This window comes from Podarcis filfolensis, assembly GCF_964270895.1.
Source record: "Podarcis filfolensis genome assembly, chromosome: Z".
NCBI classification, from domain to species: Eukaryota; Metazoa; Chordata; class Lepidosauria; order Squamata; family Lacertidae; genus Podarcis; species Podarcis filfolensis.
Genome location: NC_139617.1, coordinates 98,482 through 113,512, shown reverse-complemented (window position 1 = coordinate 113,512; position 15,031 = coordinate 98,482). Strand labels below are relative to the sequence as shown.

General features: G+C 47.9%; 1 protein-coding gene across 1 annotated transcript; it reads left to right on the top strand.

The window, feature by feature from the left end:
• Positions 1–8,864: 8,864 nt before the first annotated feature.
• Positions 8,865–13,939, top strand: LOC310754699 (maestro heat-like repeat-containing protein family member 2B; the record flags this gene model as incomplete). The annotated part of the gene is made up of 5 exons (XM_083596779.1): positions 8,865–8,885; positions 9,291–9,440; positions 11,657–11,811; positions 12,024–12,245; positions 13,819–13,939. 5 exons carry the CDS (start codon positions 8,865–8,867, stop codon positions 13,937–13,939), a joined length of 669 nt encoding a protein of 222 aa, XP_083452905.1.
• Between the last annotated feature and the right edge of the window lie 1,092 nt (positions 13,940–15,031).

Below are 15,031 nucleotides of genomic sequence, written 5' to 3'. Positions count from 1 at the left end.
TCCGATTGCGCGGGCTTTTCCAGTCCAATACTGAGCGAACCTTGGCGCTGTCCATGGCGAGCCCCTTGTCCGACAGTTTATAGCCCAGGAAATCCACCTCCGTCACGTCGAACTGGCACTTCTCCAGCTTGGCGTACAGCCTGTGCTCCTTTAGTCTCTGCAGAACTTCCCTGACATCCCTCTCGTGCGCCTCTCGCGACTCAGAAAATATCAGGATGTCGTCCAGGAAGCAGACGCACTTCTTGTAAAGGAGTCCCGCCAACACGTGATGCATAAAGGCTTGAAAACAGTGAGAGCCATTTTGTAATCCGAAGGGCATAACTCTGTATTCGTAGGTGCCCAGTGGTGTGAACATGGCCGTCTTCCACTCGTCGCCCTCCCGCACACGAATCAGGTTGTACGCGCCTCGCAGATCCAACTTGGTGAAAACGCGTCCTTTCCTTACCGTCGCGAGCAGGTCGTCTATTTTGGGCATGGGGAAGGACGAGGGCTTGGTTTTCGAGTTCAAAATTCGAAAGTCCACTACAAGCCTCTTCTGGGGCGTGTCTCGCTTCTTCACAAAGAATACTGGACTGCCCCCTACAGCTTTCGACTCCCGGATGAACCCGCGCTTCAAATTGTGGTCTATGAACTCCCTAAGTTCCTGCAGTTCATCCTCAGACATGGAATACAGTTTCCCTGTTGGCAGCGTCGCCCCCGGCAGGAGATCAATCTTGCAGTCATAGGGTCTGTGGGGGGGTAGCTTGTCCGCTTCCTTCTCGCAGAACACCTCCAAAAATTCAGAATACTTGAGAGGTACTGCTTGCAGCGTGCCCAAATGTAACTGTGGGTCATCCTCCTCCCCTTCTGGTCTAGGCAGAATGCAGTGTTCCGCACAGTAGGAGGAGCCAAAAGTCAGTTGGCGTTGGTACCATGCCAATGCTGGGCTGTGCCTGTGTAGCCAACTCATTCCCAGAACTACTGGCGTGTCCGACAATTGGGTGACGTTGAAGCTGATTACTTCTCGGTGATTCCCAATTTGCATCACCATAGGTGGTGTCTGCTGTACCACCTGCCCCCCTAGCAGTTCCCTGCCATCCACTGTGACAACGTTCAGGGGCAGTGTGGCTGGCAGTAGCGCTATGTTGTGTTGTTGAAGGAATTCCAGTGCGATAAAGTCCGCATTACTGCCAGAGTCAATCGTAATCGGCACTTCTAAAGTGAGACCACTGGGCAGCTGGAGCGATGCGGTGAGCTGCACCACTGGTCTGGGCGGGAGGGGATCCGTGGGCTTCAAAATCTCTGGGGACTTCTTTACTGACTCGCCTGGCTGGCCCCCAGTGCTTCCGTTTCCAGCCAGACTCCTTCGTTTCCCTGCTGTGGTTCACTTTGCTGAGTTGCTCCCATTACTGTCATTGAAGCTGCAGTGTGCTTGTGGAGCCTCTGGGGACACTCTTTCGCCATGTGCTTCGGACTTTCACAGATGTAACACTTCCTGTTCCCTCTAGGCTGCTTTGTTTTGACTGCTCCCGGTGTTAAGGCTCTGGTGGCTGATTGAGCTCTAGCACCGCCGATCTCCATTGGCTCCTCCCCCCCTGCTTGCGGAGGCGTTGATTGCGCACGCGCGACATCCCTGGGCAAGAGGGAGGGCGCTCTGGCTGGTGTGCGTCCCCAACGCCCTTCTTCTCTGTCCCATGGGCGGTCCTCCAGCCTCACCCCCACTGCGAGCGATCTGTCCACCACTTCCTGGGTGCTTTTGGGTCTCTCCCCCCGCGCTATCTCATCCTTGATTTGGGGGTTCAATCCTTCCCAATAAAGATCTCTAACGGGGGGGGAATCCTTGTCCCACCCCAAGGCATTGACCAATGCAAAAAAGCGGGAGTGATACTGCCTCACGCTGGCTTTCCCTTGTCTCAGCCCAAATATGTCCTTACGGGCAATGTCAATGTCTATTTTCGATAGAAAGCAAGAATCCATCGCTTTAATGAATGCAGCTGAACTCTGGAGCGCTGGGTCCATATCTCTCCACAGATTGCGCAGACATGCTTTCGCGTCTCCATGCAAATGAGACAAGATAAACCCCACTTTTTCCTGCTCATCTCTAAACTCTTTTTCCAGCAGTTTCAGCGCAAACTGCACGTCTGCTCGGAAATTGGGGTACTGCTGTAAATTCCCATCGAAGTGAGATACAATGCTGCCTCCTCTCCTCCCCAACCCGATCCCCTCGGATCTGGACCCCGTTTGTGCCTGCTTAGTAAGCACGTCCAACCTGGCTTGGAGATCTCGGCATGCAGCAGCCGCTTCATCCTCTCTTTTCCTGGAGGCGATTATCTCTGCGCTGAGCTGCGTTACCGCTTCTTGCAGGGAAGCAATTTGCTCTTCAGTAGACATGTCGCTTGACTCTTGTGAGCTCCCAAGGCACCAGTTCTCTTTCCTCCCTGCTTCGCTCCCCACACGCCGCTTGAGTCAAAGAGAACTGATGAAAACTTTGAGAGATGGGACTTACTGTCAGAGACTGCCTCTAGGTCCCGGCTCACAAAGGACCAACGCTAGCCGGTAGAACGGTATAAAGTCTTTATTGAAGTGTAGTTTCCATTTCCAAATCCTAGCGTGCGTCTCTACGTCTATTCCCTAGATCGGCGAAGTCCCATCTGAATCTCCGCCTCCTGTACACCAGTTCAAGACCCTAGCCTTGCTCCACCTTTTGCGTCTCTCCTTTCGCCTCTGGGTCCTACCACCCCCCGGGGTTCCTTCCTTCCTGGATGCCTCGGATGCGGACCCTTCGGATTCCTCCCCCTCCCTTCGGCGGGCTTTAGGACCTGGCTCCCTTTCCGGGCTGCTCATTGCGCCTCCCTCTGTTACATTTGAACTTGGCGCGCGCGCGCTGTCTCCGACCCTCCTCTCTACCGTTTCCTCGCTCTCCGACGCAGGCGTGGCTGCTGCCGGAGAGCTGCCTGTCGCTGGTGCCTGGAACTCCTCCCCCCTGCTGCTCTCTGGTGGCGTAGCTGGTCCGGATTTCCAGCTGCTGCTCTCCGGTGGGGTAGCTGGTCCGGATCTCCAGCTGCTGCTCTCTGAATCCCCTCTGGTCCCTCCTTCCTGAGGTGCCCCTCTTGGCAACCCCCCAGCTCTGCCCACGGGAGCCCCTTTCTGTGAATCCTCCGATTCGCTGGAGAGACTTAGGGACCTTGGTCGGCTATCGTCGCTAACTTCTCCCTCCGATTCCTCTCCATCCGTCCCTTCTGCTCCTGAACCCCTGACAACAACTAATTAAGAAAAATTAAATTTAAACAAAGAAAAAATAAAACCATTCCATTTTTCCAATAACCTCAATTTCATATGCTTATGTTCTTGACCTCCTCGCACCTTCCCCTTTTTGTATTCCCATTCAAATATTTAATTCAGCAAATTCTTACCCTTTATCAAATGTTTAAACTTTGTACCATAACATATACTATATCCATATTTTTCAACCAATTATCAATACCTTTTTTGCATAATCTTAATAACTTTTATCACTAATTACCACTTATTACCCATCCAAGCACAATTTTAACACTCATTAATTTTATAATATTTCTGTAGTCTTTGAATTTCTTCCAGTCTTCTTCCACCAACTCTTCTCCCAGGTCTCGGATTCTGTCAGTCATTTCCGCCAATTCCATATAGTCTATCAGCTTCATCTGCCATTCTTCCAGGGTGGGTAGCTCTTGTGTCTTCCAATACTTTGCGATGAGAATTCTTGCTGCTGTTGTTGCGTACATAAAGAAATTTCTATCTTTCTTTGGCACCAATTGGCCCACCATGCCCAAGAGAAAGGCCTCTGGCTTCTTAAGGAATGTATATCTAAAAATTTTTTTCATTTCGTTATATATCATCTCCCAGAAAGCCTTAATCTTTGGGCATGTCCACCAAAGGTGAAAGAATGTTCCTTCACTTTCTTTACACTTCCAACATTTATTGTCAGGCAAATGGTAGATTTTTGCAAGCTTGACTGGTGTCATGTACCACCTGTATATCATTTTCATAATATTCTCTCTTAGGGCATTACATGCCGTAAATTTCATACCTGTGGTCCACAACCGTTCCCAGTCAGCAAACATAATGTTATGGCCAACATCTTGTGCCCATTTAATCATGGCAGATTTAACTGTTTCATCCTGCGTGTTCCATTTTAGCAGCAAGTTATACATTCTTGAAAGTATTTTAGTTTTGGGTTCTAACAACTCAGTTTCCAATTTTGATTTTTCCACCTGGAAACCTATTTTTTTATCCATGTTATAGGCTTCTCTTATTTGAAAATAGTGCAGCCAATCTCGCACCTTATCTTTCAATTTCTCAAAACTCTGCAATTTCAATTTATCTCCTTCTTGTTCCAATATTTCCCAATATTTCGGCCATTTGGCCTCCATATTGGACTTTTTAAGTGCCTTTGCCTCCATTGGTGACAACCACCTTGGGAAGGATGTGTGCTTCTCCTGATGGGCTGCCATTGGCCCTGGTCAGCATGACTAAGAGTCAGGAGTGGTTGGAGTCCAAGAACCAGGCCTGGGGAACCCGAGGTGCTCCAGAACCAGAACCATAGAATCGTGATAGCTGGCCATCCAACCTCTGCTTAAAAACCTCCAAGGAAAGAGGGGACTGTTGAGCTCACGTCTTGCTTGCAGGTTTCCCACTGGGTCACCTGGTTGGCCACTGTGGAAAGGGGATGCTGGACTAGAAGACTCCAGAGCATATGGGATTTCCATGGGGGTTTTCAGCTTCTAAGTGCTTTTGCTTCTCTCCTTCCTATCAAGAGACCATCTACATCTGGCTCAACATGCTCACCAGCTTGCTGTCGGAGGCCCCCTCTCTGGAGACGCTGCAGGAGATATTAGTGGTAAGGGAGCCCCCAAGGTGTCAGAGCAGGGGGAAGCAGCAGCTTCCATGCCGGAGGACAGACCCTCTTGAAATGATTGCATGGGGGGCATCTGTGGCCAACTCACTGGTTGTGGGTGCTGATGGTCAAGTGGGCCTCTGTTCTGCTAGCAATGCTTGTGCAAGGCACACAAGATATGTCCTCTGCTGATGGCATATGGGGAAAGGCCGTGGCTCGGGGCAGAGCATCTGTCTTGCATGCCCAAGGTCCCCGGTTCAGTCCTCAGCATCTCCAGGTGGGGCTGGGAAAAGGCTCTCTGTCTGAAAGCCCAAAGGGCCAACTGCCAATCCTCATTACCTGTGGATCAATGGCTGGGCTTGGTCTAAGGATGCTTCCTGCATTCCATTGCTATGGCTGTGGTGAGGTGTATGTTGTATTGTTGTAATTATCACACACACAAACACACAAATGACAGGTCGCAGGGCAGTTCACAACAAAAAATACAAAATCAGAACACAAAATGCATAATAAAACAAAAACAACCCAAGAGCCAATTAATATCTAATTCTACTAATGCTTTTTTTTTTTTTAATGGCTTCTTTTTTCTGTGTCTTTAGTTCTTGTTTTGTTTGTAAGCTGCCTCGAGTCCCTGTCTGGGAAAAAGGTGGGTATTATTATTATCATCATTATTATTAATAATAATGTCAGGGGTTCAGGAGCAGAGGGAACGGATGGCGAGGAATCGGAAGGAGAGGTTAGCGATGATAGCCGTCCGAGATCTCTAAGTCTGTCCAGCGAATCGGAGGATTCACAGAAAGGGGCTCCCGTGGGCAGAGCTGGGGGGTTACCAAGAGGGGCACCCCAGGAAGAAGGGACCAGAGGGGATTCAGAGAGCAGCAGCTGGAAATCCGGACCAGCTACTCCACCAGAGAGCAGCAGGGGGGAGGAGTTCCAGGCACCAGCGACAGGCAGCTCTACGGCAGCAGCCACGCCTGCGTCAGAGAGCGAGGAAACGGTAGAGAGGAGGGTCGGAGACAGCGCGCGCGCGCCAAGTTCAAATGTACCAGAGGGAGGCGCAATGAGCAGCCCGGAAAGGGAGCCAGGTCCTAAAGCCCGCCGAAGGGAGGGGGAGGAATCCGAAGGGTCCGCATCCGAGGCATCCAGGAAGGAAGGAACCCCGGGGGGTGGTAGGACCCAGAGGCGAAAGGAGAGACGCAAAAGGTGGAGCAAGGCTAGGGTCTTGAACTGGTGTACAGGAGGCGGAGATTCAGATGGGACTTCGCCGATCTAGGGAATAGACGTAGAGACGCACGCTAAGATGTGGAAATGGAAACTATACTTCAATAAAGACTTTATTCTGTTCTACCGGCTAGCGTTGGTCCTTTGTGAGCCGGGACCTAGAGCCAGTCTCTGACAAATAATAACAATTTTAAAAAAATTGCAGCAAACTTTCTCCTTTACAAAACAACCTCTTTTTGCAATTTGTCCCCTCTATGAAGCTTTGCAAATTGTATTGCATTGGAAAGTTCAGGTGTGAACTAGATGAAAGCTGTATGGCATGGCCATCCCAGGGGAAGGTGCCAGCCAGTGCTATTTTTCTAGAAAAAGAGGTGCCAGGACTCACCATGAACTCACCTCCCTCATTCTCTTATAATGGCAATAGCACCCACCTGAGAGGTGCCAGAACTGAGTTCCAGTGAGTTCTGGCTGGGGAAAAAGCTCTGGGGCAAGCCTAGGGTGGGCCACCTAAGCACAGCTCTCTTGCCCTGCGCCCCTCTGCCACCTTTGCCGACTGATAGCATGCCAGATGGTTTTCTCTTGCTGGGCTCTGTGGGACGAGGGCTGACTGTGCATCTCTCTCTCTCCACCTCCTAGATATCCCAGGATTTCCCCCTTCTTGGACAGCTGGTGGCGCTCTTGTCCCTTCACCTCGCAGACAATGTGAAGGAGATTGGCCTGCAGTCAGCGGAGGCCTTGTACCATCTTCATTACATCATGATAGCCAAAATGGGTGAGGGTGATGCTGGGAAATGGCTTGTTTCTTGTAAGCCTCAGGGTGGGAGATCTGTAGCCCGACAGAGGCTGCTCCAACTCCCATCATCCCTGAGGGTTGCCCATGCTGGCTGCTGCTGGGGTTGATGGTGTTGGAAAACTAGCCCCCTCCGGAGAGGCTGGCCCCTCTCCCTGCTCCCGGCGACTTGTTTACCGGTGGTCTACTCTGGCTGCAATCCCCGCAGTCCAGGCAGACCTTGATAAGCAACATTTCCCAGCGTGGAAAATGCACACCCCCTTCTCCCCCTTGCATACCAGCAGGAGAAAAGAAGATAGCCAGAAAGTCTACATCGCTACAGTTTATTTCTGACTTTACAGCTATACAAAAATCATGACCGTACAGTTCAGTCTCCTTCAAGCAAGTGACACAGACTTCCTTTACATACGCAACAGGAAGGTCTCATATTACACACAGCTTTGTGAAGCCTGTGAACTTCCAGGAAGAAAGTTCCCACAGCTAGCCACATCATGTGATGTTTTCACCAAGCTGCCAGTTTGCAGCTGCGTTGTTCTCATATCGTAACAGATGGGAGTTCAGGAGGGCCAGAATTCGTGCCAGCACTGGCCTAACGCCAACACCCCACTGGCCAGAGACGAGAGGGCAGTCTTGGGGGAGGGATTCACTGCTGAAGAACATCAGAAAAGCCTTATGGATCAGACCAGTGGCCCACCCCAGTCCAGCATCCTGTTCCCACAGGGGTTGACCAGATGCCTGTGGGAATCCAGCAAGCAGAATTCGAACTCCAGAGCTCTTTCTTCTCCTGTGCTTTGCTGCCTCTGACCATGGAGGCAGAGCATAGCCATCCTGGCTAATAGCCATGAATTTGGCTCATCTTCTTTGAAAGCCATCTTGGTCCGTAGCCATCAGTGCCTCCTGTGGCAAGGAGTTCCTAAGTTTAGCTGTGCATTGCAAGAAGAAGGACCATCCTGAAACTTCAGTTTCATTGGAGGTCCAGTTGCTCTCGTGTTCTGAGGGTGAGAGAGAAAGCTTTCTCTCTCCACTTTCTCCATGCCATACATTGGGCTCCTCTTCCTCGCCGTTTTTCTAAACGGAAAACCCCCCCAAATGCTGCAACCAGCATTTGCTCCACAAGCACCCCAGTCCTTTTGGTTGCCCCTTCTGAACCTTATTTGCAGTTCTGAATTATAATTTTTGAGGTGAAATTGATAATTGTTTTTGTTGGCCCCAGTGGGAAATCTGGAGGTTTTGAGCAGGGAGCACGAATGCTGGGTTCTTTTGCATGCATATTCCAAAACCTGACCCTGCTTAGGTAAAGAACTAGAGATGAGGAGGAATAAAAATAAGAAAGGCAACATGGTCATATGGGTCCGAGAAGACTTCTTCATCCCTGGGCCCTCCCTCTTCTACAACATCGCAAAAGTGGTCAAGGTAGGGGTGGCTTTTTGTACTCTTTATTGCTAAGACCGCAGCCACTCCCAGTTAGCAGAGATTTGCTCATTGGGCAAATGGGGCCCTGCCCCACCAACTTCAGCCTTCCCTCAGGCAGCCCACGCCTTCTAGGGATGAGGGAGAGATTCAGAGCAGTTCACACTGGAAGCTATCAAATCGAGGCTTTCAGAAACAATAGGAGAACTGAAACACAACCTGCCTTTGAAATTCACATGTCCTTGAATTTCGCAGTGCCAAACAGTGTGTACAAAAATGCATGCATGAGCTATTAGTGTAAATAACATTCAGAAATGCATTGTATTAGACTAAATTGCTCAAAGACAAGTGCCCGGTAGCCTAAACTGCATGCAGAATTCTACTTATTGAAATTCTACCAGGTGCTGGGAGACCTAGGGTTCAGGTCCCCACTCAGCCCTGAAACTCACGAGTCAGTCACAGTTTAACCTACCTCATGAGACTAAAATGGGGAGGAGAACCATGCATTGCCACCTTAGGCTCCTCAGGGCGGAAAAAGAATAGGAAAAGTTGACTCATTCGGTGCATCTTTCAGGAGGCACTGCCAAGCCAATGAACTATGCCAACCTTGTGGTGGGTGTTTTTGTTGTATATTAAGAACTAAACACACAGCCGTCAGGTTCCCACCGTCTGACTTTGTTTGGCATCGGTTATATAACGGATAGCCACTATTATTCACCCTCTCTGTTCCTGCGAGAATTTTTTTTTCCTAGTCTGATTTTAGATTGAACCTCTTCATGTTCCAATGTCATAACCAATTTAAGATGTGGATCGAAAATAGCAAGGCGTCACCTGACTCTTAGTTTTGTTTGTTGTAAAATCTTTCAGCTACTTAAATAAACACATAAATAGAATCACCGAACTGTGGAGTTGGAAGGGACCTGGGGATCATTTAGTTCAACCCTCTGCAAGGCAGAGTGGATATGAAACGTGGTCAGAGTGTGGAGCAGAAGAAAACTCCTTTCTTCTTTGTGCCAGGCTTTTGGGGAGCACCTCAAGCCCAGCCAGATCAACGAAGTTGTGTTGAAGGCGATTGACAACCTGACAGTGGAAGACAGAGCCGTCTCTCAGACTGCAGGAAAGCTCCTGAGGTCCTTCCTTGAGGAATGCAGGATGGAAATGGAAGACGTAAGGCTCAAAACGGAGGCAGGGGGAGCAGGTTTCCTCTAAATTAAACATTCTCTTCAGACATAGAATTAGCTTGTTTCTGGGAAGTAAGAAGGCATCAATTTCTGTGTCTGTGGCTAGCGCCTCTGTTTCCATCCTGCTGCAGTTCAGCTTCCAAAAATCAACCACCCTGTTTTTCATCTCGCTGTCTGCTTTGGCAGTATTTTAATTACATTATTCCACCCTGTTGATGTCAGTGCAAAGGAAACACAATAGGGACAACACTGAGGTCAAGTAATAAAACTTTGCCACACTAAGTTCAGATACCTAGGGGTACAAATAACCAGAAACCTCAATAAATTGTACCTCCACAACTACAAGCCCCTGTGGCGACAAATTAACAAAGACCTAAAAAGATGGAACAACATGAACTTCACTCTCTCAGACAGCCATGATCAAAATGATCACCCTCCCAAAACTAACCTACCCATTCCAAACCCTCCCAATCTGGATTCCCCCAACACAACTCCGCAGATGGCAGAGAAAACTACTCTTTTATCTTCTCACATAAAAAAACCAAAAATAAGCCCCAAATACCTGCACCTCCCCACCTCAGAAGGAGGATGGGGAATCCCCAACATCGAAGCACATTGCCAACCAAATACTCCATATAATCCCATATATACTAGAAGACGAGACAAAACAATGGGTACACCTAGAGAGGGACATAATTGAAAATACCAACCCCATCCCCACTAATTCCCCTGGCGTACCACCCATTATTCCACCATGCAGCACAAAACCTCCAGATAAAAACCTGGCAAACCAAAGGCTTATATCGCCTAATAGGTAACGGTAAAGGTAAAGGTACCCCTGCCTGTACGGGCCAGTCTTGCCAGACTCTAGGGTTGTGCGCTCATCTATAGGCTGGGAGCCAGCACTGTCCGCAGACACTTCCGGGTCACGTGGCCAGCGTGACAAGCTGCATCTGGCGAGCCAGCGCAGCACACGGAACGCCATTTACCTTCCCGCTGGTAAGCGGTCCCTATTTATCTACTCGCACCCGGGGGTGCTTTTGAACTGCTAGATTGGCAGGCGCTGGGACCGAACGACGGGAGCGCACCCCGCCTATTGCCTAATAGACCTATAAAAATAACAAACCTTTGTCAACTCAAGAAATACAAGACAAACTAGAAGACACCCAAATGCCCTGGTTAACACAACACCAATTACATGCCCTCTTAAACAACCCAACAGTAAAATCAGCAGCAACTAGGCCCCTGACAACCTTTGAAAACCTCCTCCTAACAACAAAGGGAAACGGTAAAGGGATGGTATCCGCAATATACAAAATACTACTCCAAAATCCCACAAACCCCCTAGATGCAATCAAAAAACAATGGGAGAATGACATAGGCTATGAGATCAACCCCACTCAATGGACCAGAATGTGGTCTAAACCCCCCTTTAGATCCATATCAACGAAAAGAAAATAACTCACTCTGAAACTCACCTATAGGTGATACCTAACACCAAGAAAACTAGCGCTAATACGCCCAGGAACCTCACCAAAATGCTGGAGAGGGTGCACCTCCACAAGCACATACCTCCACATGTGGTGGGAGTGCCCCAAAATCCAACTATTCTGGACAATAGCCATACGAGAAATATGTAAAATAACTAAGCAAGCATTAGACATCACCCCAGAACTGGCCCTACTAAACATCTTCCAAGACAACAATGCCCATTTACAGCACAAATAACTCATAACCAACCTACTTTCAGCAGCCAGAAACACCATAACTAGACACTGGAGAGACCTTCAGGAGTAAGCATGGACCAATGGTACCAAATAGTATGGGAAACAGCCCTACTAGCGAAATTACCAGTAAACTGAAACTGACACGGGGACAAACCGAAGAAGACGCCTTCACCCCGGTATGGCTCCCCTTTATCACGTACACAGCCCAACAAGACAATGACAATAATCCACCAACAGCATACAAATCAATATGGCTAACCTGATCCAAAACACCCACCCACCCCACACACGAAAACAAAGATCACCACAGCCAATCACAAACAAACAACCACACCCTAGGCCAACCCCAACCTCTCTCACCACCAAAGGAACACAAGTGAACAGGAGAGAACCGGCATGAGTAACGCTGACGCCAAACCCTATTTTAAGCAAAATAGAAACAGGTTCACCACACTGGTCTTTTATCTTCTTCCAGCTGCCTATGGTTGTGAAGGAGATTTACAACCATCTCCACCGGATCCCCGACACCCGCACTAAGGAAGAGACACTTTCAGCTATTGTCAGCCTAGCCACCAAATGCCTGCAGCCGGTCGTAGACAGCCTGATGGACTGCTCAAAGGAGTATGATAAGTAAGTTTTTGTGATGTGAAAATGGGGAGGGCTAGATTTAAGGGGTTTCTTAATTTATATTTATTTATATTGAATTTCGTACTTGCAAAAAATTGTGCTCCGAGTTGTGGTTTCTTTGTTGGCTAATGTATGTGCAATATAAAGAAAATATCAAAGGCCTGGCTTTTTTTAAGAAAAGGAAAAAGGAAAAATTCTGTTTTGAAAAATTGCAGAAGTGCCACAGCGATCTGGAAGGCCTTGGTCACCGATACTTATTCCAGCGTCAAGCTGCTGAGACCCCTCCTGAAAAGGCTGCAGGATGAAGACCCCAAAGCGGAAGTCACTTCCAGGCGACGCAGCACTTCTCAAATGCCAATGGCGGTACGAAACCACTCAGTTTCTCTCTCCTGGATTGTTTTGAATGGGAGCTGGATGGGGCTTGGGGCTTCTTGCTGGTAGGGGGGGTGCATCTTAATAAGTGGTCCATCCTGTGAGCACCTGCTTTGTATGCAGAAGGGCCCCAGCATCTCCATGTCGGGGAGTTCCTCGCCTGAAATCCTGGACAGCCACTGCTAGTCAGTGTAGACAACACTGAGATGGACCGGGGTTCTGCATAGAGAGTTGGGAGATCTTGATCTGACGATGACCTCTGCTGAATGCCATTCTCCTGTCCTTGTCCCTCCAGGCTACCAACACACTGTGTCATATCCTATTGTTCCCTGAGGCTGCAGGTATCCTGAAGAGCAAGTTCCCCCAGCTCCTGTTTGCACTTATCACTCAGATCTGTTTGGTCCATGAGGCGAGAAGAAGAGGTTCGAGGGCGACGTCTATCCTGGACCCCTCCACATCTCGATCCGCTGACGTAAGGGACCTGCTAATGCATTTGGGGGGGGCCCTCCCTTCTCTCTCTGACCCATAGCAGTGATGGCTCAGCCCTCCCCCAAGAGATAGGCTTCATTTGGACATGGAGGTTCTACTTAGGTTAGATAGCTAAGAGACCCAGGCTTCCCCAACCCCTGTGCTTTTCAGTCGCTTTGGACCTCAACTCCCACCAGCCCCAGCCAGCACAACTGTTCACATCCTCAACAGAACAGTACAAGAGGATTGCCTGACTGGCACGGGAATATATGTGCTGTCTGAACAATAAGAAGAGAGCCATTGGCATGGCGTTTTACTTGGAGGTAGGAACTGGAAACAGGGAATGCCTGTTCTAATGTTTCTAATGGTTTCTTTATTCCTCGCAATTTAACTGACAAATGTTCTTTAGCATTTACACATTTTTTATTTAATTGTACTTCAGCTGCATCCACTGCTATCATGGACAATATTTTTTTGATAGATGAATGTATACATAATAAAAGATGCACTTACAGTGGCTTTGCTCCAACTTAGGGGATGTCCGACCGATACAGACACTTCCATGACCTAGTGCGCAAGTTACTGCAGGCAGCAGTCATACAGGTATTCCATTAATTGATGGACAAGTCTTCACCTTTGGAAGGCTAAGATTTTTGTTAAAATTACATTTTTATATGGACTATTGGAAACACCTTAAAGCTGGTATAAGTTCATATGTATTTATTTTTGCCTGCTTTAAAGATTGATTTTTGTGTGTGCTGGTTTATTTGGGAAAGCGTGCATATTAAGATGGCACTTGCAAAGTTTGTATTTGGAACCTGGCTGACGTTGCTCAGCCTGTCATTCCACCCAACCTTTACCTCTCAATTTATGAAAAAGGGGAGTTGTAAAATGTGATTTAATAATTTTGAAAGCTTCCATGGTTGATCAGAACTTAAAAGTAGAGACATTTAGCCTGTGTAGTGGTTTTGATGAGCTACTGTCTTTGGAGGCCCCCTCACTGTACTTAGGAACTGCATGCTTAGACGGAATGCCCTTAAAAAGAGGAGGGGCAGGTGATGGCCCCTCCCCCAGAATTCTCCAAGTCGTCCTTGGACTCCTCCTCGGGGTCGGAAGACTTGCTGTTCTTGCTCTTCTGACTTGTCTTTTCCTGTCCTTTTTCCTCTGCAGCTTCTTCAGCGCCTGCCGGCTGTTGTGCTCCTTCTTCGCCCAGGAAGTCTCTGAGCCTGGGGCCACCAAAGGGCGTCTCATTCCACCCAATTTTCATAGAATTTTCATAGAGCATCAATGATCGGGGCCCAGTCTTTGAGTGGCAACTCCACTGGGTCTGTTGCTGTCAGCAATAAAATTTACTTTCTATTTCTCCAACTGCTGCATCTGTGATCTTTGAGCACACCTTGAACAAGGTACCCAGGTTACCCGCAACAGAATGGTCAACCAAGTTAATGGACTATGCCGAAATGGCAAAATTCACTGGGAAGCTCAGAAGTCTAGACAACAAGGAATTAAGAATGGGAAATGTTTATTATGTATCTACAAAAGTATTGTTAAAGAGGTTAACACATTGGCAGGATTTTAAGAACACTTGTAATTGTAAAGACTGCACAAATAACAGGAAAAGAAATTTTGTAGTAGTAATGATATGCAGTTGAAAAGAGAACTTAAGGAATCCAGGGAAGGGGTGGAGGGAAGTTGCGGGATTCAGAGAATCCCATATCGTGGTTTGGACATTGTTTTTTTGGGGGGGGGTGTTCTTTTTCTGTTTTGTGTTATTTTTCTTATTTTTGTTGAAAATAAATAAAAATAATTACAAAAACCCTCATACCTGAACTCCGTAAGTGAACTTCCTAGGTTTTTATCTAAAACATATCAGCAAAGTAGGAAAGGTGAGAAAGAACACAAGCTTGGTAGGAAAGCAAAATCAGCAGTCAGTAGTACAAAACCGAAAAGCCACTGAACACATTTGAATAGTTGCTGTTTTAAAAGTCAAGCAATTGCCAGTTCATTCTTGTTTCCCAACAATATTTGTACGTCACTTCTCCCGAGCGTGGGTTGATCTTAGCTCAACGTCCTGCCCTGTGTTTTTCACTTGCATCACTTTTCTGCTGCAGTTCAGCTTCCAACAAAAACTATATTAGCCTCACTGTTCGTGGCTTGAATTTTAGCTAGTTCATTGCATTATTCCACACCATTAAGTGCGAAGGCCAAGCTCATTGTCCCAGGATCATTTGATAAGAGTTGAGGATTTGATGAGTGTTGAGGAGAAAGAAAGAGAGAGATGGAAAGAAAAACTCGTTGTTTAAGGCGCATAAGCTTATTTGGGTGGATTTCACTTGGTTACTTGTATGCATATTCACAGAAAGCGAAGTGAAAGAAGCCCAAA